At 40.0% G+C, this 25,746-nt stretch overlaps 1 protein-coding gene across 1 annotated transcript; it reads left to right on the top strand.

The window, feature by feature from the left end:
- The first annotated feature begins 2,744 nt into the window (after window positions 1-2,744).
- On the top strand, window positions 2,745-9,834 carry LOC143890698 (RING-H2 finger protein ATL52-like). The gene is made up of 5 exons (XM_077395380.1): window positions 2,745-2,804; window positions 2,948-3,030; window positions 4,809-4,852; window positions 6,083-6,152; window positions 8,090-9,834. Exons 3-5 carry the CDS (start codon window positions 4,820-4,822, stop codon window positions 9,403-9,405), a joined length of 1,419 nt encoding a protein of 472 aa, XP_077251495.1. The 5' UTR covers window positions 2,745-2,804; window positions 2,948-3,030; window positions 4,809-4,819; the 3' UTR covers window positions 9,406-9,834.
- The last annotated feature ends 15,912 nt before the right edge of the window (window positions 9,835-25,746 follow it).

The raw sequence follows: 25,746 nt of genomic DNA, 5'->3' as shown, positions 1-25,746 counted from the left end.
GGGGCCTTGCCAAACCCATCGTCTTTACTTTATCTTTTGTACTTTTATCCCTTGACAGCTTCGAGACTTAGCGTAGACCACCATTGGTGTCCAAGATATCTTGCTATCTTGTTCTCCCTCAGTTAATGTAATTTATTTTCATTTTATTCTCTTACGCTCACCTCAATCACTCTCAACTTCTTAAGTCTCTCCCCCTCCCATCCCTCCTCACCATTGGTTGGGCTAGTATTCCATGGATTTTTTTTTATGGTTGCCAAACATAGGCCAAGTCATATACAAGAAAGCTCGCTTCTTATATGGGGTCCATGTATCACACTTGGACTCATTCATATATGCTTTGTCATGCATTGCAAGCAATCCCACCAGATATGCACATGCATGACCCAATTAATTAAGGCATGCTTGGCAGCCATGTAAAAATATTCCATGGAATATTAGTGGGGCCACTTGTAAGCTAGGGATCTGTAGAGAGGGAGAGACTTGAGAGTGTGGCAGTGAGGGGAGCATAAAAAGCCCCTCAAAAAACAAGAAAACAAAAAATCAATTTGTAGTACGTCGAGTATTTTTTTTTTCAATGTTCTTAGGGAATTCTCTTGTTCTATCCCTTGCTCTCCACTCCTACCTCTCAAAGGGTCTACTCTCCCTCCTCATCTCCTCTTTTCACAATTGAGCCAACGAGTATTCCATGAAATAAATTTTCACTATTGTCAAACATTCCCTTGGGTTCATATATGATAAATATTGATATATATTACTGGGATCAGGTTTGAATCTCCCTGGGTGGAATCTCCCTACTTGTACAGGAATAATCTTCCTTAATAATAACCTACTCTTGCCTAGTAACCTAATTTACTCTTGTCTATCTTATCTCAGACAAGATTGGTAAGATGTAACTCTTATACAGAATAATATTCCACATATGCCAATAATAAATGTAATCAATGTCTACCGATTGACACACTATGCTCAAGTAGAGGGATGCCAATGGTTGATTTGTTGATGAAAGTGAGGTCTAGTGACACACATTGAAAAGGCTTTCTCTTGTAAGTTGAACTCCAATGTGGGCCTGGGCCTACTATGATGCTCCAATTCAGAGAATTAGTTAGGGTGAGATTTTAATCAACAGAGTCCTTGCTGGTTGACATGTTCTCAAGTGGAACCTCCTCCCTCTAGCCACTCAAGCTGAATTTTGACAAATCAAGTCTTGGAAGGTATTCTGTGTAATTCTATTGGTGAGATCATTCTGGCTTATTCTAGCCCCATTGGGGTACATGATTCTAATGCGAGTGAAATGCAAGCTCTCCTCGCAGATATTTGTCTCCATGATTGTTCTCTTTTGGATGGCCTTATCATTGAACGAGACTCTCTTAATGTAATTAGATGGATTAAAGAGGGCAAAAGTTATTTGTGGCACTTCGCAGATGTACTCGAGGAGATTAGGAGAGGGGAGGTTTTGATCCTTCTTGTTTTCTTGCTTGTCTTTTTTTTGTTTCCCCGTTTGTTTGGACTATCTCTACAAGGGCTCCTGTGAGTTTAGCATCCCTCATCCTATATATATATATATAAGTAAAGCGGAATCCTCTAAGCCGTGGTGGTGCCACATGTTAGCCCCTCTCCAATAATGGCTTTAATTAGTCATTAATTTAGTCATTTAATTTAGCAAGTAATTTTTGATAAGTTTATAAACGTTGAAGGGTCCTATTAAATAGATTTGTCTCTCAAAAAAATTAATTAAAAAACGTTTCTTATATACGTATTTAAAGCATGTTTCCATAATTCCATTTATTTATAAGGAACGGCTGTTTTTATGATTGGTTGCTTTTTGCCATTCCATCTCTCTAAAAGCCATTCTATATGTGAAGTTTCTTATATCAGTATTTAAAGTAGGGCTGCAACTTGGGTCCGGTAAAGGTCGGGTTTTACCCAACCCGCATCGACCCGACCCGAAAATAGCTTGGGTTGGGTTCATGTTTCTTGGGTTTCGGGTCAAGCCGGGTCTACGATCCAAAAGCTCGCATGAATCTCAGGTCGAGCCGGGTTTGACGGGGCCCGATCCGACCCGAGTTACTTAAGTTATAGTATGTATTTTTTTTCTCCTAAAACTTTGTTACTTTAAAAGTGAAAACTTAAAAGTAAAACTCACGCACGCACGCAACCACAGGGGCTCTTTCCATCTTCTGTTCGTTTCCCCCCTTTAGCTCTAGGGGTTCAAGTTTCAACTAAATAGTTAATGCACTAAATAGTTTGTTGTTTATCTCATATGAGTATTATCATTTTCATTTGATAATGCATCAATTTATTCTCTTTGGACTAGTTATTAGTTAATGCATTAAAGAGTTTGTCATGCTTGAGTTTTTCTACTTCTATGAGCTGAGTTGCCTTGCCAAACAAGAGTTTTCCTAAAAAAGTTGCGTCAACGTGAAAAAACCCGACCCTACCCGACTTGACCCGAGATTTATCATGGGTAGGGCCGGGTTTGGGAATCGTGGGTTTTCCGGGAAAAAACCCGACCCGACCCGACCCGAGATATTTCTCGGGTAGGGTTGGGTTCTTCAAAACCCGACCCGAGTTGCAACCCTAATTTAAAGCATGTTTCCATTTATTTATAAGAAATCAATTAAGGGTTGTCTTATGATTGGTTGCCTTTTGTCATTCCATATCTCTATAGATCTCTCTACACGCCTTATCTACCCTTATTCTTAACGCTCAGGGCTGTTTTACTAATGCTATCCTTTTGCCATTTCCAAAACCTACTTCCTCTTCCTTTCTCTCTGTTCGTGGGCTGTAGCAATCTCCAAAGAAAAGTAAGTGGTGTTTCGTTTGTACCATCCGGTGGTCCTCTCTATCTGGTGATATGATTATGGTTTTGTTGGATTGATTTTATGTTGAATATTATGGCTTTGTTGGATTGATTTTATGTTTATTGAAGATTTTCCGTGGATTACAGGGATGTAGGTTTTCTCTCCGAATCGTTGATCTCTTCAGGAAATTTGGTGTTCGATGCGGCTTCTTACTCGGGTGTCTTGGGTGGTGGGTTTCTGCTGATGGTGGTTTTCGTTTCTTTAAAAGGCCTTTTTGTTTTGTGTAATCTTAATTAGGGTATATTCATGCCTCATCTTACAAGTATAATAGTTTTAATAAAACATCTGTAACTTTTTTCCCCTTTTGATATACCATGTCTGTTGTCTCTTATATCATTGCTTTCATCCTCTATTAGCTGCATATAATGTCACATCCATTTTCATGGGATTCTTGATGTGGAATTAATTTTGTTCAATGATGTCTATGATTTTTTTTATAATTCTTTACAACTTAGCCCAAAAGAGAGTTGCTCCAAAAATTTATGGATAGTTTCGTTCTTGAAATAACTCTTGATCCATTTCTTCAACCTCATCTTCAGCTCTCTCATGTTCTTGAATTGTTTTGTGGTCCAGGTTATTCAAATCGTTGACGCCGTTGGTTTCATTCAATTTCCTTCTTTCATTGAAACAAATTTGAATTATGGCATATTTTATCTTTTATTTCTAATCTTTTCCGACATATAGTCAAATATGATTGGCCTTTATTCATTGGTTTTAGTTGAATGAAAATTACACCATTTACGCAATGAGCAAAATATCTTCTTCACTTTTCCGGATGAAGATATCTGCCAGATCATAGAAGAAATTGACAGTCCAAAACCAAAAATTCCATGCCAGATAAACCTAGGCACCCAGATTGTAGTGCAACCACACCTATAAGAAAATCAACGAAAACCTATATGAGTCAAAACATGTAGCTCAACCCTTCCTATAAAAACATATGAAACTTGAAATCAAAGTATAAATCAATGAGCCAAAAACAAAATATAAACAAAATAATGTGGGTGGTTCTGTTCGTATTTTCTACATTCGCATGCTATACGAAAATCAACGAAAACCTATATGAGTCAAAATATGTAGCTCAACCCTTCCTACAAAAAATATATGAAACTTGAAATCAAAGTATAAATCAATGAGCCAAAAACAAAATATAAACAAAATAATGTGGGTGGTTCTGTTTGTATTTTCTACATTCGCATGCTATACGAAAATCAACGAAAACCTATATGAGTCAAAATATATAGCTCAACCCTTCCTACAAAAATATATGAAACTTGAAATCAAAGTATAAATCCCCAAAAACAAAATATAAACAAAATAATGTGGGTGTTTCTGTTCTTATTTTCTACATTCGCATGGGTGGCTCCCACTTTTTTCACTATCCAAACCATTTAGTTGAAAAAAATGGAAGGTTAGATCTCTAAATCAGTTGTCATCTCCGTTTCTTTTACAGTTAATTGCTGGTATCTAAGTTGGTATATTTGGATTCTTTCATTTCCATCTTGACATAGAGTTTGGGTGTTTACTCTTTATTATTACAGTTAATGGTTGTATATATTATATGATTTCATACAACATGCAATTAGTTTTACCAAAAACAAGGGTATATTTTGAATGAAAAGAACTGTGAACCAAACCAAATGGCAATACCAACTGAAATAAACATTATTCCTAAGATAAATTTTCCGTCACAATGTTTTTCTTGCAATCAAAAGAGGGACTCAAGTAAAGTCCTTTTTAATCAAGTCCTTTTAATCAGATACCAATTTTTTGTTTCATATTTCGCGAAGCTTTAGGATTGGTGCTTGAATGTTTTTTTTTTCATATATCATGAAGCTTTAGGTTTGAGATTTTTATATCAATTCGTGCATCGCATGGTGAATTTTTAAAAATTTTTCCATTCTAGATTGTTGCAATAAAAAGTTGTTTATCTTTCATTTTTGATAGGTCTGAAGAACATGATGGCAAACGATCCATTGAGTATCTTGAAGGTAAACACTAATTAGTGAATAGATATGCAGTGGTTCAATTTATCTTTCATTTTTTTTAATCAAGGACCTAAAATCAACCAATGAAGATGTCTGCAATGCGGCAAGGGAAATGCGTATTTCCTGTCTACTCCGCCAATGTTAAATCATATCCATGATTTCTATTTTTTTCCATTGCTTACGTTAATTGCTATTATATTTTTTGCCATTACATCTGAAGTTGTTGTCTGAATAGTGACACATTAGTTTGGTCGACAGACCTTTCAAAGGTAGGATTTTGAAAATTCTTTTAAGAGATCCTTACATCAAGCTATTCAGCTAACAGACAAACCTGCAATGAAGTCTTTCGTACTATTAAATTTCTTTGTACTCTAATTTGTTTTTATTTCATTGATGCTTCTTCTTTATCACTTTTTGGGGTCATATGAGACGCAAATTTCATTAAACAAGGATAGTATAGAATAGAAGCTGATAGAATCCAAAACATATTCGTTTGCAAATCCTTCTATAAATACATGCAATTTGATAGACCAAAACGATGTGAGGATACTTCATAGTTCATACTTATAAAAAAACCTATTATACATCTAAGCATCAGTTCGAGGGGAAATGTTGCGAGGCTTATTCAATAGTTTGATTCTATTAATGTTCATAAGGTTAGCTTGGTTTCATTATATTCATGGTTACTTAAGTCTTATTCTTTCAATATTGCAATTCTATTAATGTTCGTAACAGACCATTTCAAAAAAAAAAAAAAATGTTCATGACAGATAGTCTGGTCTCATTCTATTGATGGTCACTTTGGTCTTACTCGAGGGGGTTTATTGTTGATTTGTGATTTTTATTTGAAGCATTCTTGATTTGAGAAACAGAGGGAGATAAATATAAATGTCTCTTAATCTTTTCCTAAACTTCTCTTTATCTCCGTTTCAAATTCCTACTACCATGAGCCCTTTATATGAGTATTTGCTACATTGAATGCAAGGTATTTGCTATTATAGGTTCAGCTAAATGATATTCTCTCATTAATTTGATTACATCTGTCAATAAGTATTACCTCGCATAACTTCCTGATACCGTCATTCCAATCACAAGTTCTACTGTTTGCCGGAAAGTGTTTGGAGTATTTCTTTTCGTCCAAACATGTATTCCCAAGTATGGTTAGTTTGGTTCCTACAATGTTCTTATGGTCTTATATGTTGTAGCAATCTTTGTTTTCTAATGCATGAATAGGACCCAAATTGGGATTGTGTCAGCTCCAGCATCACTTCCCAAGTAACCCAAGCAGTGCATGGTGAAGCTGGTAATTCATGTTTAGGCTCTGACCTGCTTATTCAAGAAAATGAACAAATTGAACACACAAGTGAAACTGCGTACTCTTACTTTTTAGCCCATAGACGACTGCTCTTTATACCGTTAATTCATTTTTCTCTTTAGCGCCCGTGCATCGCACGGGTCTGCGACTAGTTATTCCATAATATTTACATTATTTTTCAGTGCTATTACAGATACTATTTGTTGGATCCTCTGCCGCTGATTTTTTGCAAAGGCGGCGCCCTTCAGTTTAGCATTCTTCTCATTTTTGCAAATAAGTGCCTACTTTTTTTTTAATGGTCAAATAAGTACCTACGTTAGTGGACCCACCTCACCAAAGTGCATTCATTATTCTTTTACTTTTAGCCTTAATGCACTTGTTGACATGGATACAATGAGGGCACCCTTGCTGCTGGTTTTTACAAGGGTGCCCTTCAGTTTGGTATTCCTCGATATCCAAAAAATGAGATTTGTTAGCAAATTTCCCATAAAGGCATTTCGCGGATCACTTTAGCAGGAAAGAACAGCCAGAAAGGCTCACTTTTAAGCAGATTTTTGTCTTACACATTTAATTCATCTGAGGTGGCTGTTATCTCTTGAAAAATTGAGCCTTGAAATGGCTTTCCTTGAAATTGCATAGCGAATCCCCCACAAAATGTCATACCAAGATAAAATTAGGAAGGGATTTGCTAGGGAATTCTGCGGAAAGGCATTTTGCAGCTGACTTTTGCATAAGAGAACAGCCAGAGACTCACTTTTCAGAGGATTTCGTCTCATTCATGTAATTAATACGAGGTAGCTGTCCTCTTATGCAATAGTCAGCCGCGAAATGCCTTTGGGCGAAATTCCCTAGCAAATACCAATTATGAAAGTCATATCCCATTATTCTTTCTTTGAAATAGGGATAACTGGTGATGTAAGAAGATACCCTCCAGAAAAAACAAATGATGGAAGAACAAGACAAATCGAACTTTCCATACCTAGTGGGTCAGACTCATGACTGATCCTAACCGTCCATTTCATAGCACCTATTGACGGTCTTAAGTAACCTGAAATCATGCCAATCAGAATATCATAATATGGCCGTTGGATGTGAACACCGTTTCTATTCCGATTCATATGCTTTTGGGGCAATTAAAGATCCAAGGCAAGTCCTACAGATCCATGGTCAGGATCAGCCGAAGGTGGGGTCCATTACATGCCTCGTTGAAACGGTCAGATTAACTTCACAATTTTTTAAGGGAAATGATATCAGCACAACCATATTTTGATATTTTCACAAACCATTTGTCTATATCACATGTGACATGTCCCAAAAAGCTGTCACTAGCCAAGTAGGCAAGTAGCCAGTTAAAGAAAAAAAAAAATACAGCTGGGTATGTGCAAATATCAAAATATGGTTGTGTTGTAACATTTCCTTTTTTAAAATGGGCCTATCAATGTTCTCAGATGAACGGATCAGATCGAGTAGATCCAATCGTCAAGGTGCATAACATTATAATTGCACTAATTAAAGGCTACTGATATAACATGTTTTGATAATTGTACTTAACTCACCCTGTCTATTTATTTTTTAAACACCTGTCCAAGGTTTTCACAGTTTCCAAAAGTTCTCACAAGCCAATAAAAAGGAAAAGACAAGCTGTGTTTGTGCAATTATTAAAATATGGTAGTGCCAGTATCAGTAGCCTATTTAAATACAGTAATTTTCCAAGGCTAGTGATATTGGCACTATTAACTTGTCTTTTCCTTTTTAATTAGCCTGTGACTGCCTTTTGGGAGTAGTAGTAACTTTTGACAGCTGTTTAAAGGATAAAAGACAAGATGCGTCAGTGCAATCATCAAAACATGTAGCGCCAATATCACTACAGTTTTCCAATTCACAACCTACCATTGACTTCAGCAATAAAATATTCATTGACGCAGTAAGGAAAAGAGAGTTGCAGCAAAAGAATGAAACCCCGAACCTGGTTTTGTTTCAGAGCATAACCTCTCTCTCTTCCCTCAAATCAAAGGTAATTCTCCCTTTTTTTTCTTCTTCTTTCTATTTCATGGCTTTTTTCCATTGGAGCTTGTTAGATTCATCTCTATGTAATAATGAAACACAGTATGATTGTACTCTGTGTCCTGAAATTCTCCCATGTCCCTCTCCTCCTCCTACACAACAAGACCCATCAAAGAACCCTTTTACCCCTCTTCTCATAATCATAATATCCATCCTTGCATGCACTTTCCTCGTTATTAGCTATTACGTAATCTTTATAAAGTGCTGTTCAAGATGTAATACCAGAAGAAGGTCAAGAAGGTCCCCACCCCAATCTGAGGAAACCCATGAAGAAATTGAAGAAAATCAGAACCCAATGGATTTTATATGGTATGTTAGAACTGTTGGCCTTGAAGAATCTGTCATAAAATCCATCACTATATGTAAATATAAAAGAGGTGAGGGTTTGGTAGAAGGGACTGAATGTTCTGTCTGTTTGAATGAATTCCAAGAGGATGAGAATTTTAAGCTTTTGCCTAAGTGTAGCCATGCGTTTCATCTCCCCTGCATAGATACATGGTTGGAATCCCATGTCAATTGCCCGTTGTGCCGTGCTAATATCGTCTCTAATACCGCGAGTTGTTCTTCTACGGACCCAAATAGGGATTCTTCTGATTTGGCGGGCGAAACCCAGATGGAGAATTTGAATTCTCAGAGTAACAATTTGGGTTTGGAAAGTGATCAAAATGATGAAAGTGGGAGGAATCAGAACTTTGGACTAGATGTTGAAGTTGAATTAGAGGATGACAATGGTAGAGGGAATATTGAAACTGCTAAGGGTTTGAATCATGGTTTTAGGGTTCTCAGCGATTTGACAGACGGTCACCGGCCTACTAAATATGCAATGGATATTATAAATGACAAGAGACAGCCCATTAGGCGATCTGTTTCGTTGGATTCGCCAACTGCCACAATGATCTGTCTATCATTGGCTAATCTTTTTCCAATAGTTTCAGAAGGAAGTTCATCGACCCAATCAATAGGTGATAAGAAATCCAATTTGACTGAATTGTCAAGGATGAAGGCTATTGTTCCCACGCACGGTCGAAATTCGAGCATATTCAGATTGATGTCTAGCAGTTCTAAATCGCCTTCTCTGCAGAAAGGGCCTGTTTCCATGAAAAGATCTTTCTCAAGTGGTGGCAAGTTCTTATTATCCAGATATGGCAGAAACAGGAACTCAATTCTTCCCCTGTGATCAAGGTTTTTGCTCTGGTTCTACATGGTTACTAAACTTAGATATCATGGTCACTCCAAAGGAAGTTTCCATTTTTATTCTCCATCCAACACATGATGTCCTGAACTATCAAACTCTAGCATGAGAAGCAAAAAAAAAAAATCTCTTTCTCACTTTCATAATGTATACTACCAATCCATGTATCTATACGTTGTGGAAAATAATATGGGTTGATCCATTGGAATTTCAAGTTCTTAAGGAGAACTTGAAATTAACAGATCAGTGTCAGTGTGGCTTTACCCTAAGTGCCACAAATGAACATATGATCTGCTTTATGGGGTACTCTTTTTTGTATAATTTATGAAAAATGTTGGACTTTTTTCTGTTGATGTAATATTTTAGATACTGTGTTCATCAATGGAACTTGGAGTTGTTTCTACTCCTTATTTACTTTTCTTATTATGGCGTCTGAGATCCCGGAGGAAATAAAAGTATCAGTAGTGTCCTACCTTGCAAGTTCAGTATAGTGATGGTTGAGAAATATTTTTCGTAGCTGTTTGATTTTTTTTCTGACTATTTTCACTGCATGTATTCTCCAAGTTGACATTATAGAAAGGATTTTACACAATAACCCTGTTTTTCCCCTCTGCATCTAATCATGAAAAAAAGTACTGTTAGCCCTCCAAGAATCACAGCTGCCATTACTTTGTTCAAGTATTGAATTACTAACCTTCTTTTCTAGATAAGGATTGATCAACGAACTTTTGTTTGTAAGCTTTGCTTCAACACTGTCTTATGGTGATTGCGATCCTGCTTTGAGGTGTAGATACAATGAAAATAAAAGTATTGAAACAGAGTAACATTTAATAGATTTCAAAAAGATTATTCAATTAATGCATGAATAACTCATTTTAAGAAAACTTTCATTGGAAGATTGTACATGGACTTGACTGTAATTACAATAAAATCTTGCAGATATCGAAAAGATTATCCATTTAATTAATGACTGGCACTGTTTTATGAAATCTTTCATTTGGAGAATACACACAGGTCTTTCTATGCACCTATATCATTAACTAGGATAGCATCAACCATAATGAACAAGTCATGTTTACCTGCAAATGTAGGTCTCCATCATGGGAAAATTACTAATTGCGTAATTTTAATCCTTTTCTAATATTCTTGATGAAAAATTTCCATTCTTCTGTATAATGTACCTCGTATTCAGAAACTTTGGTAGAATCAGAATTTGTTCCAAATATTATATTTTATTTTGTTATTACTTTCCTTATTATCTTTATATTATTAATATAAATAATTATGATGATTTGTAATTATTTTGTCATGCTCATGCCTAGTCCACTAAGTTCAGCCATCTGGCTAAGCAACCACAACTGCCATCCTCTGGAGGGGAAGAATAGGAAAAACCAAACCCGTGGTATGATCTTCATTCTATTTGTCGAACAGTTGTATTCGTGCTCCATGCATTCATATATCTTTGTCTCTAGGTACTTGTTTATCATTTCACTCGATTGGTGTTTGATATTTTTAGGTGTGTGGATTGTGATTTTCTACATGCTTACTAGGAAGCCAATTGTGAGGTGGATTTTCTTCATCGTGATATCTTCTCTTTTTGCTGAAAATTTCAGTAAGCCTTGCTGTAGGTTCTTTTCATTACAGTGAAGTTATTCGAAAAGGAAAGTTCTGTAGATTCTTTCAAGCAGATGGTATCTGCCATTGGTGTAGTCCAAATACTCTTTTAACTTTTTGAATGATTGGTCTGGTCCAAATACTCTTCAGTAACCAGTCGGGGTTCCCTCACCCATGCTCTAGTAAAGTCATCCGACCAAAATTTGAAAAAGATAAGGCTCTCAGTCAAAGTTTTTTATCTTTAAGATATCATTTGGCATTACCTCATTAAGCATGGCAGTTATGTTGGGAGCTGAAAATTAATCAGAAAGCGAGATGTAATTTAGAAATAAAGGATGGATGATCAACAGTAAGCAGTAAGTAAGAATGTGCCATACAGAATAGATAATCAACATAAACCAAAAAGCAAGACAAAAGAGGCAATGATAACCAAATACTAACATAAACTACCCCATGCTTAGGCTCGGCCCAGCTCGACATCTTGTGGGGCAGGATTCACTGCCCCTTGAGCGCATTTTTTCTTCCACCAACCGGTGGCTAACCAGCCGAGAACGGCAATGCCCCCGGCAATGCCCCCGACAATGACCCCGATGATAATCCATGTCCTATCTCCAGATGAGCCATGGGGTGTGGTGAGTAGACTCGAGTCAATGTTGAAGTTGTTGGCTGCAGAAGATGAGTAGATCAAATAAAAATTACAGCTTAGAAATAAACTGATCAAAACATGGGAGTCTGATGCAAGTGTGCCACCATCATTTGACTTAAACATACCTCTCTTACTTGTATCACTACTAGAACAGTCATTAAAAAAAAAACAAATTGAAATGACAAACAAAAGCCTAACTGATGCAATTACTTATCATTACTTTAACACTATTGGCATTGCTCTCATTTTGTTCTCTACATTATCATAGCTTACTTTCATTCGGGCATCAAATAATGACAACATTCCATTTTCTTATATAACAAGAGAAAGTACGCATCCAACAAAATCATAAACCTGATCCTCGTTTGTTATCACATTTAAAAAGAAATCAACAGAAGAATTGTTAAAATCGAAACGCCTTATGAAACCAAACGATTGACCATTATCCCATACAACTAGTAATGAACACAATTCGTGAAACTAAAATAAGAATTTTAATATAAAGATGCCAATCTATAATATATTTTCCATGAAACTCATCACAACTAAGGCCAAACCATGAAATCAAGTAACTAATTTTCTTTTCTTATACCTCTAGGAATACAAAATCAGAACATTATCATGAAGTCATGCTTCTTATGGAGATCATAAAAATTAAAATGAAATTTGTAAAAAAAATCAGAGAAACATCCAATGATCTCACAATCGAATTCAGCATATCATACATTCTAAATAACGATTTAAAGAAAATGAGAGTTACCTAATGAAAATAATTGCCTAAATTGAAGGATCTTGGTTCAAACAGAGAGTCAAATGTAGCACTGAACTGTTGAAGAAATTTATACACTTATGAATGCAACGATCATAAAATGATGGCAAATTAGAAAAGGAGATCAGTTCAGATATTGGAAACTCAAGTCAGATCAGATAAAATTGCAGAGAACTCTCTGTTTTCAGTTGATGCGCCCAACATTTCTACATGCATCGCGACGTAGCGCAATTGCGTTAGTCAGTCGCCTACTTCAGAGCCGTTCGATCGGTTTGACGGGTAATATTAAAAAGAGGTAAAACAGGATGGTTTAGGTAACAGGTAAGCCATTTTTTTCTTTTCCTATTGTTTAGGGCCACAATACTTACGAAAACAAAAAAAAAATCTCTTCTTCCCCGAAAAAATGGCTGTAATTTCCATATATGTTCATCTTCTTCGGTTTTTTTCCGGCCAAGCCATCATTCTACTCTCTGCTATGTTGATTCCATCGATACCCATCTCACGTTCCTCCAAAACACCAGTGAAAAAGATATTCCCTTCGAAATTGGGGAAAGTGTTGAGAGATAAAATATATGCAGGGCAGATTAGAAACAGAGGATTGTGGAAGGAATAAAAAACACAGGGATAAAAATACGAAGGCATCTAAGCAAGGCATCACAACAGGTACAAGGGTGGTGGAGGGGGAAAAAGACGAGTTCGAAAGTTACCAAGACCGAGCTTTGAGTCCAACCTTATTCTTAGAATTATAAACTTTTCACATGGTCCTTTCGGTTTGAAATTTGTGATTAATTATCAGAAATGTGAATATTGAGATGAAATTGAGCCTGAGATCAGTTATAGTCTACTGAAATTGTGTTTATTTTTGGAGACCTTTGCAGGCTATTTGAGAATTTGGGCGATTAGGACCCTTCCTCATCTCATAGCATAGTTCTCTGAGGTATTGAGACTGTTTGCTGTTTTTGTTGTTGGGCGATTAGCCCCTTCCTGCTGGCCTTAGTGCCCCCATTTGTAACTTTCTTTTTCTTATCAATGATATCTGGTAGGGGTCCTGGCTAACCCCAGCTTAATCATTAAAAAAAAAAAAGAATTTGGAATTCATATCCCGGAAAACAAAAATGCTATTTGTAATTCAGCTCCTCACTTCACAAATAAAAGACAATTAATAGCCAATACCTCAGAGAATATGCTAAAACAAGGCTTTCACTTTAAACAACAGAACATAGGCTTGAAGTTGGCATAATTAAAATCAGAATTCATCACTCATCACAATTAAACAATTGTATATATGCAAATGAATGCAAGGCTAAACGGACCTCCAGAATCTTATTTGTGTTGGGATATGAAGATCCATGGTTGTCATTCCTAAACAGAAGACCAAAAAAAAGAGAGAAAAGGCTATGAGATTAGGAAGGGTCCCAAACCTGATGCCATTTTTTTCAGCAATTTGAGATGGCAATTTCGCGATTTTCGTCCTAGAAAGTAGGAGAAGAGGAATAGAGGATACCGAATAATGCTGTTGATTTTCAGTGCAGGCCAGCTTATCCTTTTCCCACTTCTTCTCAGGTATACCGAATAATGCTGTTTTATTTTAGAACTTTGACATGCGACTATGACTATAACTATGTCCATTTTCCCAAATATATGAACATGCATTTTAAAAACTGGAAGTGATATATTCGCCCCCTTTTCTCAACTTAGTTCAGCCCCTTCTAGTGTATTTATGACCATGGTTTAAAATTTCGGTTTCGGTAACCGTTTCGGACCCTGCCAAAAACCGAAATTTGGTAATTTGGTTCCAAATTCCGGACCGAAATTCCGAAATTTTGTAACACATTTTTTTTGGGAAATGTTATCAGCACTACTGTATTTTGATGAGGGCACTCCTCACTTTATTAAAAGTACGGTATGGCCCACACCATAGGATGATCGAAACTGTCCATTAGATGGGCCACAGCCTAAATAGGTTGTGCCCCAAAAATCATTTCCATAGGCTGATCCTAACCCTCTGATCTGAATGTTTGAGGGTTGATCCTAACCCTCTATAGATCGGAGGGTTAGAATCAACCTATAGAAATAATTTTTGGGGCACAACCTATTTAGGCTATGTCCCATCTAATGTACGGTTTGGATCATACTATGGTGTGGGCCATACTGTACTTTTAATAAAGTGAGGAGTGTCCTTATCAAAATACAGTAGTGCTGATAACATTTCCCCCTTTTTTTATATATAAATAATGTCTTTAAACCGAAATTTCGGACCGAAATCCGAAATTTGGTAAAAGGCAAAAAATTGAATTTCGGAAATTTTCGGTTCGGTCCCCACCGGTATCCGAAATTTTGGTCCGAAATTTCATATTTCAGTCGAAATTTTAAACCATGTTTATGACTACTCGGTACTCTACTAGATGGGGCTGTTCCAAGTAAAAATGGGGGTCGAATATATCATCTCCTTTGAAAAAAAGTAAGTTGTTTGTTATTGACCGCACTAACTTGCTTTGCTTTTGTAATGATTTAGGATTTTTGCGTTCTATGCTCCGTTTAGTTGCTAGTTAAATTTTTGTCCCAGGAAGTTTTAGTAAAATTTTGGTCTCATCCCATGTTTGGTTGCCTTTTAGCACTAGGTTTTTTTAATCCCACTCTCGTAATGATTGCTTGTGTGGTGAATTTTTTAATCCCACTTTTGTAATGATTGCCTTTTCATCGCATCCCAAAATAATCTCAGGAACAAAAATAAACCCAGGAACCAAAAATAAGCTTGAGAAGACTTTTTTTCTTCCCAACAGTTCAAGCAACTAAATGAAGTCTTTTTTTTTCCCACCATAGTCCGGTTAATCAAACATGTGATTTTTATTTTACCGGGATACTTCTAGGACTTTTTTTCCCACCAATCTCCTCGGATTTTTTTTCTCCCACATAAATCCCAAGAACCAAAAAAACCCGGCAACCAAAGAGAGCACCGGGTTTAACATAGCTTAGAAGATGATGGGTTGATAATATGGGAACGTGGGGGGTTGGGCACTACAGACCTTCATAATGGCAACAATGTCTTGCCCAGGCTGAATATTGGGCCCACAAAAGGATATGTGTGCAATCTAGACCATTGTGATCTGCTGGAACTTCATGAGGGGACCCACATGTTCTTAGCCCAATGCTTAGCTTCCCTTCCGTAAGATTGGAAGTCTATCACAAATCAAAGCTTAGGATCATCCAATCAAGCCAATGACAATGTTCTCGACTTGTGTTTGCTCATCCAATCAAATCACCTAATCATATCCACAAGGCATAGGTGGGACCCAAAGAGATCATTGGAATTAAACAATCCGTGAGCTATGATTTCTTTATAGGGAGGCCCTCGGAAGACATACTCTGTGTCAGATAACAATCCGTGGCTCCTGCGATGGACGCTAGCAAATCCCTCCTTTTATATAATTACAACCATGCCCAACAACAAGATCAAGTTTTTAACTACATTGTGTGGGACCCTATTAGGAATATACAATTTTGTTAATATCATACTGATTGGGCGATCCATGTCCGATTAGAGGGCTTTTGCCTACTGAATCCGAACAGTGCAATCACATTGATGCCTAGTAAGTGGACACACATCACCTTGTCTCACAAAATCTCATAGACAACTACCTCACACTTTATATCTTTTTAGCTATGTTTCAACAAAGGCCATAAGCAAGTCGAGCCAAGAGCACACTTTTACAGAGGTGGGACCGGATAGTTTTTTATTAAGGAATATTGGGAAAGTTTTGTTGTATATTCCTTGATAGAATATTGTGTGATGTATCCAACTTTTACTTTCCTAATATATCCTCTTTTGAGGACGCCCATCATACTCAGCAAAAGAAACAACCCTCTTTTCCTTTTAACCAAGCAGTTAAGGGGTGGAAAGCCACACTTAAGGTCTCATTTTTAATAAGACTATCTTCTTTCACTTGTCTTTTTTCTCTAAGGATGGGCATACAGGTGGCCTTGAACTTGAGGGGCAATCTTGTTCTCTAGACATTGTACCATTGGGACTTATTTCCTGGTCACCACCTGCATAAGTGGGGTTAATTGAAGTCTTTAAGAGAAAGCTTTAGCTTTACCTCTCACTTAAGAGAACTTAACTCCCATTTTTATACCTCTTTCTATTTTCTGTTTGTGGTTCTTACTTCGATTATTTGCGTCTCCACCTTTTGATCATTAATCATATTAATTTGTCCTTATAATGGGATCCATGAATTGATATGGGTCTCATGTCCAACAAATGTAATTTTAGTGTACACTGTAGACATCCAATTTTGACCGGACCCTAAAGTGTCCGAAATTGATTAAAGTTCCTAAAACCCGAGTTTCGAAACCGAATTCAGAGTCAATTTCAAATTCTCAAAATCGATCTCAAAATTTCTAAAAAAAAAAAAATCTAGTCCTGAGTAGGGCTGCAACTCGGGTCGGGCGGGTCGGGTTTTGGAGAGCCCAACCTTACCCAAGAAATATCTCGGGTCGGGTTTTTTTTTCGGAAAACCCACGATTCCCAAACCCGGCCCTACCCATGATAAATCTCGGGTCGGTTCGGGTCAGGTCGGGTTTTTTCACGTTGACGCAATTTTTTAAGGAAAATTCTTGTTTGGCAAGGCAACTCAACTCATAGAAGCAGAAATTACACTCACATTACATTTGAATCAAACAATGATGTAATTACACTCACATCACACTTGAATCAAACAATGTTGTAATTACAATCAAACAATCCTGAATCAAACACTTGAATCAACTCAACTCATAGAAGAAGAAATTACATTCACATATAGTAACAGTGGGTGCGTGGGTTTTCACTTTTAACTTTTAACTAACAATAGAAAAAAATGTACATACTATAACTTATGTAACTCGGGTCAGGTCGGGTCGAGCCCCTTCAAACCCGGCTCGACCCGAAACCCATGAAACCTGAACCCAACCCAGGCTATTTTCGGGTTGGGTCGATGCGGGTCGGGTAAAACCCGGCTCGAGTTGCAGCCCTAGTCTTGAGTGCGAAAGAGCCTGAAAAATCCAAAGTTCCCCCGTTTACATAAAAAATATTTTTGAAAACCCGGAAACAGGTACTGATATCATTTTTCTTCATTCAATGTTGAAGGAGGGTGGCTTATCGAAGCAGAGATGTCTCCATGTCAGTTCACATCTACTTTTAACCCAAAAGAGAAAGGGTGAGCTGGAGGAGTGCGTTTACCAAAAAAATGGTTGTTCTCGTATCATTTTCTTAGTTAAACAAGACTAGAAGGGCATTTATTTTGGACAAGGGATGTGTGCCAAACTGCCAATACCAATCCCTTGTCCTAAAAGAGAAATGATATATTTGCCCCTCCCCTCTGCCTAGCCATAAGAGAGTAGTGATAAATACACTGGTAGGGGCTGCCCATGGGAGAAAAGGAGGCTAAATATATCATTTTCCTTTGAATAAAACCCATGAACTTGGGTTTCCAAAGGGTCGGCTTCATTTTTCTTCCCCAAAGAGGGGAGCCCCATTTTCGGCTCCCAACAGGGGGAGCATAGGAAGAGAGGGAGTTGCAGGGGAGAGGAGATTAAAAGGAAAAGAAGAGGGGATTTGCAGAGGAGGCTCAAGCTCAACCCACCGCCACCACACCGAGCTTCGGCCAGGGCCCCTACCTCGGCCAACTCCATTGAATCCGGCAAGGCTGCCGGAGCTCCAGCCGTTTTCCCCACCTTGACCCAACAACAGCTGCAAGACCCATTTTCATTTTAGAGAAAGGGAGAGCAGGAAAGAAAAAAAAAGAAAAAGAAAAAAGAGGTGAGAGTCCATCTTCTCCGGCCGGTCCTTATCTCCACCTCCATCCCCTCTCCTCCGACCACAAAACCCATTCCACCAAACCCATGCCAATTTTTCCAAAACCCACCACTACCATCTCAACCACCATCACCCTCTTCCATTTCCCATCTCCATTGATTCCGGCAATTTCGCCGGAATCCGACCCTTTCTTCATCCTCCTCACTTCATCTACCACCATCTTCACCTCCTCCTCCCAACCACCATCTTCTACCTCCAACTAGTCCTAGGTCTACTCCCGATTTGTTAGATTTAGACTCAACCCTTCATCTTCTCCGGCCATCCCGCCGGAATCCGGCCACCCTTTCCCCTGCAAATCAAATCCCAATACCTCCTTCTACCATTACCAAACCCATTCCCATTCTCTCTACTTGCCTAAATTTCAGCCATCGTTTCCACCTTCTACCTCCACCTCCAGCGCATGCCACCATCATCTCTACTGTTGAGAGGAGAAGAGTTTAGAGAGAAAAGGAAGAAGTTAGGGTATGCTCCCCCTTACTCTAGTATTTATATATAAAGAGAACATACAAAGACCACTATGCCCTTAGGCTATGCAATACACCTTCTAACACTCCCCCTCAAGCTTGAATGTATATATTGTACATTCCAAGCTTGTTACATATGTCACTCAATTTTGTATAGCTTAAGGGCTTTGTAAACACATCTGCTAACTGATCAGCAGATCTCGTGAAAGAAACATGAATCTCGCCTCTTTGTATCCTTTGGCGAATGAAGTGGCAATCAACCTCTATATGCTTGGTTCTCTCATGAAAGACTGGATTGGTAGCTATATGAATTGTAGCTTGATTGTCACAATACAGCTGAGCTGGAGCAGATGAAGAGAAACCAATCTCTGAAAGGAGAGAACGTAACCAAATAAGCTCCCCGCTGGTATGAGACATAGCACGATACTCTGATTCGGCACTCGACTTGGAGACTATGTCCTGCTTCTTACTTTTCCACGACACTAGATTGCCACCAACAAAGGTGCAATATCCAGTGGTAGATCTCCTATCTGCTGGAGATCCTGCCCAGTCTGCATCACAGAAGCCTTCTACTCGGGTATGACCAAGCTTCTTGAATAGGAGTCCTTTCCCTGGTGCTTCTAGCGAAGAATCTGAATCACTGCTGCCCAGTGAGAAGTACGGGGTGAGCTCATATGTTGACTGACTGAGCCAACAGCAAATGATATATCTGGACGAGTGACTGTAAGGTATATGAGCTTACCCACCAGCCTCCTATATCTGCCAGGGTCATCTAATAAATCTCCTTCTTCTGGAAGAAGTTTCCCATTTGGGTCCATCGGAACAGACGCAGGTTTCACTCCAAGGTGACCTGTCTCCTCAAGAAGATCTAGTACATATTTCCTCTGTGAGAGGGAGAGACCTCTAGTAGAATATGCAACCTCAATGCCTAGAAAGTATCTGAGACGACCCAAATCTTTGGTTGAAAACTCGTTCTGCAAGAAGGTTTTCAACCTGCGTATCCCCTCTGAATCACTGCCTGTAATGATGATGTCATCGACATATACTATCAATAGCACACAACCAGTAGTGGAATGAGAACTGAAGACGGAGTGATCAACTGCACATTGCTTCATGCCATAGTGCATGATAGCATCACTAAATCGTCCAAACCAGGCTCTAGGAGACTGCTTGAGACCGTATATAGACTTCCGCAACCGACATACTGAGGAGGACATCGCCCCCTGAGCAACATACCCAGGAGGTTGCTCCATATACACCTCCTCAGTAAGCTCACCATGTAAAAAGGCATTTTTGACATCTAACTGATGCAGAGGCCAGTCATGTGTAACTGCAAGAGATAGAAGAACACGAACAGACGGAATCTTAGCGACTGGCGAAAAAGTCTCTAAATAATCAACACCAAAGGTCTGAGTATAGCCTTTTGCCACCAACCGCGCCTTAAGGCGCTCAATAGTACCGTCAGGTAAGTGTTTGACGGCATAAACCCAGCGACAACCAACTGGTCGAGCCCCAGGAGGAAGAGGAACTAACTCCCATGTCTTATTGGCCTGGAGGGCCTCCATCTCAAGATCCATGGCCGCACGCCATCCCAAATGATCAAGTGCAGCTAGTAAGGACTGTGGCAAAGAAACAGAGGACAAAGAGGAAACAAAACTCCGAAACATCGGGGTGAGAGAATCATATGAAATAACAGAGGAAATCGGGTGAGCAGTACTGTGAGAACGAGTACGAGAAGCAATGGGAGAATCTGAAGTAGGAGTAGGAGAGATAGGTACCTGAGATGTGGGGGGTGTGATCTCCGGCTGCAAGGACGATGGCGCAGGCGGAGGAGGATGAGCTATAGATCTCGGTCGACGAGGATGAGCTGTAGATCTCGGCCGACGAGGATATGTCTGCGGAGGAGCGAGAGGAGGAGCCTCAGTAGCCTCAGGAGCCTGTAGTGAAGAGGAGGGATCACAAACAGGAATAGTCTCAGGAACTAATACAGGAGGGGAGAGGAGAGGAGCCTGAAGGGTGGGGAGGGGAAGAGGAAGGTCCGAGTCAGGACCTGTGGAAGGAGTCTCATGAGAAGATACAAAGTAGGACTCAGACTCGAAGAATGTGACATCAGCAGACACAAAGGACCGACGCAGGCGAGGACTGTAACAGTGATAACCTTTCTGGGTACGGGAGTACCCAAGAAAGATGCATCGTTCAGCCCAAGGGTCCAGCTTATCAAAGCCAGGACCAAGGTGGTGAACAAAACACACACACCCAAAGACCCTAGGGGTGATAGGAAAGGGGTCATGACCAGGGTATAACACATCAAAGGGGGAAGAGCCACCAAGAACCGAAGATGGAAGCCGGTTGGCAAGGTGGCATGCAGTAAGAACAGCATCACCCCAATAGCTCTTGGGAACTCGCATCTGAATAAGAAGAGAGCGAGCCCCATCAAGTAAAGAGCGCATCTTCCTTTCAGCCACACCATTCTGCTGAGAGGTGTGAGCACAGGAAGACTGGTGGAGAATACCCCAACTGGAAAGAAAATCCTGGAACCCATAGGTAGTGGAGAAATATTCTCTAGCATTATCTGTGCGCAAGCATTTGAGGGTACAATCAAACTGATTTGTAACCTCAGAATGAAAGGTACGAAAAGCAGAGAAAACCTCAGAACGATCGTGAAGCAAATACAGCCAAGTCATGCGAGAATAGTCATCAATGAAAACAACAAAATATCTATATCTAAAAATAGAAGGAGTTCTCAGGGGACCCCATACATCAGAGTGCACTAAAGCAAAAGGGTGCGAGGCCCGACTAACAAGCCTAGAGGGAAAAGACACACGGTGGTGTTTTCCAAGTTCACAGGCCTCGCACTGAAAAGACTGAATAGGAACAGAAACTATAGAGGTGCGCCGTAAGCGCTCAATGCATGGATGACCAAGGCGGCAGTGCCACTGGTAGGCGTCGACAGAACTGTGTAAAATGGTACGGGGGGGACCTTCATCCAGACGATACAACCCAGCTACCTCACGTCCTTTACCAATCGTCCTCCCAGTCGCAAGATCCTGTAATAAGCAATAAGATGGATAAAATGAGACATAGCAGTTAAGATATTTAGTGAGCTGACTGACTGAAAGTAAGTTAAAGGGAGACTGGGGAACACAAAGCACAGAGGAGAGAGTAAGACCAGGGTAGGGAGAGGTACTCCCTGTACCAGAAATGGGAGTAGTACGGCCATCAGGGAGGGTCATAGACTGAGAGGAAAGAGGGTGAAAAGACCTGAGTGATGATAGACTACCTGTCACATGGTTCGAGGCTCCCGAATCAATGATCCAAGAGCTCGAGCTACTGAGAAGAGAGGCAGGAGTGCTACCTGGCTGTGCAAAGCCAGCACTGGGAGGATGGGCGGCCAAGCGTAGGCGCTGGAGCTCATCATAGTCGGCCTGAGTGAAAGACGGTACAACTGGGCTGAAGCCGGAGGAAGATGCTCGAGGATCAGAGTCGTCCAGAGTAGAAAGGTGCGCTGATCGCCCGAACTGAGATGGCGGCGGGGGACGACGCTCAGGATGTAGCAGATAACAGGTCTCATCACGGTGGCCCTCGCGCCGGCAATGTGTACAATATGGACGAGGTCGGCCACCATATCCCCTGCCACTAGATAAATCCGTACCCATGGTACGTCCGCCACGACTAGAGTCACGGCCACGGCCTCGGCCAAACATCCCACCACCACGGGCAGGACGATCTCCTACTGCATATGCCGCGGTAGCATGACCATCAAAAACAGCAGGAGTAAGAGAGGCTCCACCTAGACACTGTTGTGCCCGCTGATAGACCTCCTCGAGGGAAGGCATAGTGCCAGAACCATAAATCTGCTGGCGAAAAAACATAAATTCGGGGCCCAAGGTCTTGAGAAACTGAACAACGCGAAGCTGATCCCGCTGCCGAGCGGCGACGGCTAAGTCTGTCGTCAAGGGCAGAAAAATGTCAAGCTGCTGACAGTGAGAGACGAACTGACCATAATATGTAGAAAGAGGGGTGTCACTACGCCGAAGATGCATCCACGCAGAATATGTGGCACTAATACGGGAGAGGTTACCAACGCCTGAAAACATAACCGCAGTATGATCCCAAATCCTCTTTGCAGTCGGAAGCTGCATCATAGTCCCTGAAATTTGTGGGATCATACTCTGCCAGAGTAAACTACGGATATGAGCATCATCCGTTTCCCACTGCTCATAAGTGGGATCCAAAGCCGCAGGAGGGTCACGACGTATGGTGTAGACCTTCCTTTTGGCAATGAGATAAACTTCCACCGCCACTTTCCAATTCATGTAATTGGAACCATCAAGCTTGACCGTGGTCATCGGGAGGAAGGAGGCATCACCCGATGAATGGGAAATAGGGGTAGAAGAAGAAGAGGTTTGCCCGAGAGAGGGATTGTCTACAATAGGAGGATCCATAGAAGGAACGAAGTCAAAATAGACCACACACGACGTCAAAGTAAGGGACAAGAGAAATGAGAAGGCCTCGAGGGCATAAAGAGACCACTATGTGTGGTGAGAGAATGTGGCGCGACTCCGACGAAGGAGAGGAGAAAAAAAAAGGCATAATAGGGCCTTTAGGGCATAAATGGAGAAGATGAAACGTCGGAGTCGCGGAGCGAAGAAGAAAAGAGGGGCGGAAGAAATTTAGACCATAGAGAGAAAGAGGGGTAGAACTTAGGGTGGGAGGGTTAGGGATTTAAGGTTTCATGAGGGATAGGAAATGTGATTAGTAGGGAAAAATGAGGGTTTTAATGAGGGAAATGAAGGGAAGGGTGAAAATGGGAAGAAAGAGGAAGAATTGGGGTGGAAGACAGAGAGAGAGAGCGAGGGAGGAGGAGGAGCAGGAGCAAGGGCGTGTGGGAAGGGTGGGCGAGAAGAAGGAGAAAAAATAAAAAAGAAGGAGCGTGATGGAGGGAGGGAGGAGAGAAGAAGGAGAAGGAGAGCTCCTCCAATGGTCCCTAGGGCACAAAAACCTCTAGGGCTTTGATACCATGTTGAGAGGAGAAGAGTTTAGAGAGAAAAGGAAGAAGTTAGGGTATGCTCCCCCTTACTATAGTATTTATATATAAAGAGAACATACAAAGACCACTATGCCCTTAGGCTATGCAATACACCTTCTAACATCTACAAACCCATCTTTGTCAATCATCAAACCCTCCGTCAAATTTGAGATATACAGCCCTCTCTTCTCCGATCATGGCCATCTCCATCACTATCTTCATTTCTGTCCATTTATTTCAGCCAATACTACTTCAAAACCCATTTGATTTCTGCTAAGTTTTTTTTTTACGGAAACCCCAATCCTTTGATCTCCAGCCACCATCTACACCCAAATCACTCTCCATCAGACCCTATCTACCCAAAAAAATAAAATAAAAAATAAAACTCACGTCGGATCCGATCGCCATTACAACCGAAAAAGGGCTTGCAGCGGCCACCTATCTTGAGCAAATCCAACATCAAAACATCCTTCTAACTATCCTTGCCCAGCAGTCCAGGTAATGATGTCCTTGGCCTCTTTTTTTATTTCATTTTTTTTATACATAATTCATATTGATTAGGGTGGAGTAACAGCTGCAATTCCAATTTTCATTTGATTGTGTGTTTAGGGAAGAATACAAAATATCAAGTGATTTGGCATGAAATTTCTAAGGTTTTGTTCGGTTTTCAAGTAAATTATGTTAAGGCATGCCAGCTGCTTTGGGGAAAATTTCAAAACCCTACGTGCTATAGACCCACGATTTGGTAAAATGGATGCAAAGAATTTCGACTGGGGTCGTTATATAGGAGGGTTTCTACTTTGCCTTGTTCTTTGAAATAATTGTTTTAATTTCGGGATAGGTGAACTAAATCACCCCTTTTGTGGAACCTCGGGCAGACCACATAACTGGCTAGAGGTAGCTACAGAGTCTGCAAATTTCTCCTCCTCTGTTAGGATCGATAGGATCCAATCTGCAAATAATTCTCATTGAAAATTTTAGATTCATCTGTTTAGAAATTTGTACTGTGCATCTCTTTGACGATTTCCCTTGAAATTTTATGATGTTGCTAGAGAGGTTTTGAGTCTCTCGAATGATTTCCATTGAAAGCCCTGAATTAGTTTATCTTGAAATTTTCATTGGGTCCGCCCATTCATTGATCTTCATCATGGTTTTCATTGTGTTGCGGAGTAGCCTTATGCCAATGAAATGTTTTTTATTTAGAACCATGGGTCTACCCATTTAAAAGTTTATACTGTGATTTTCGTTGAGTTACCAAGGGATTGTGGGCCTACCAAATCATCCCCATTGGGGACTTGGTCCGCATATCAGGTGGTCTTCATCGTACTTCCAATTCAATGTCCCTTGAGCCAAATCCCTTTACTCTCTTCCTATCTTCTCTCCCTTTGTAGGATTTCCACCGGGTTAGGAGCTTCATTTCTTTTGGGATTATTCTTTGCACGTTCCTCGGGATCCTTTTCGAGTTTCGGGATTCCATCGATTTTGGGAACACTTCTCTTGGGTCTGGTGACGATGGAATGTTTTCTTGAGCCAGTCTCTTCCCTTCCTGCCTTAAAAGTTTTTGTAGGTTAAGGGATTCCCTCCTCTAGAGTGTTTTAACTAGTTAGGACTCTTCCTAAGTGACTGATCGTTTAGTAGATCTTCTTATAGAGTTTTTGTCTGTCCCCTTTTGATTAGAAGTTTACCCATTGGGTAAGAGGTTTTTCATCTCTCGTTTATTTAGGGTTTTCCCTCGCAGGTTAGAACTCGTCTCTTTTGGTTACTGGCTAAGCCTCGTCAGCTTTTGGTCATCTCTTTGAGATTATTTTTCTCGTATCGGAATTTTAGTTCCCTCGTTTGTCTTCTTTCCCCCAAGGTTTGAGGGATCCCGTTTCCCTCTTTAATACCCTACCGTGATATGGTTGGTATAGAGGCTCTTCTATCGGATCCCCTTTAGCCGAAAGGGTGTTA

Source organism: Tasmannia lanceolata, unplaced genomic scaffold (assembly GCF_043159265.1).
Source record: "Tasmannia lanceolata isolate RefF3 unplaced genomic scaffold, GAP_Taslan_0.1 ptg000013l, whole genome shotgun sequence".
Taxonomy (NCBI): Eukaryota; Viridiplantae; Streptophyta; class Magnoliopsida; order Canellales; family Winteraceae; genus Tasmannia; species Tasmannia lanceolata.
This window is presented reverse-complemented; position numbering and strand designations above follow the sequence as displayed.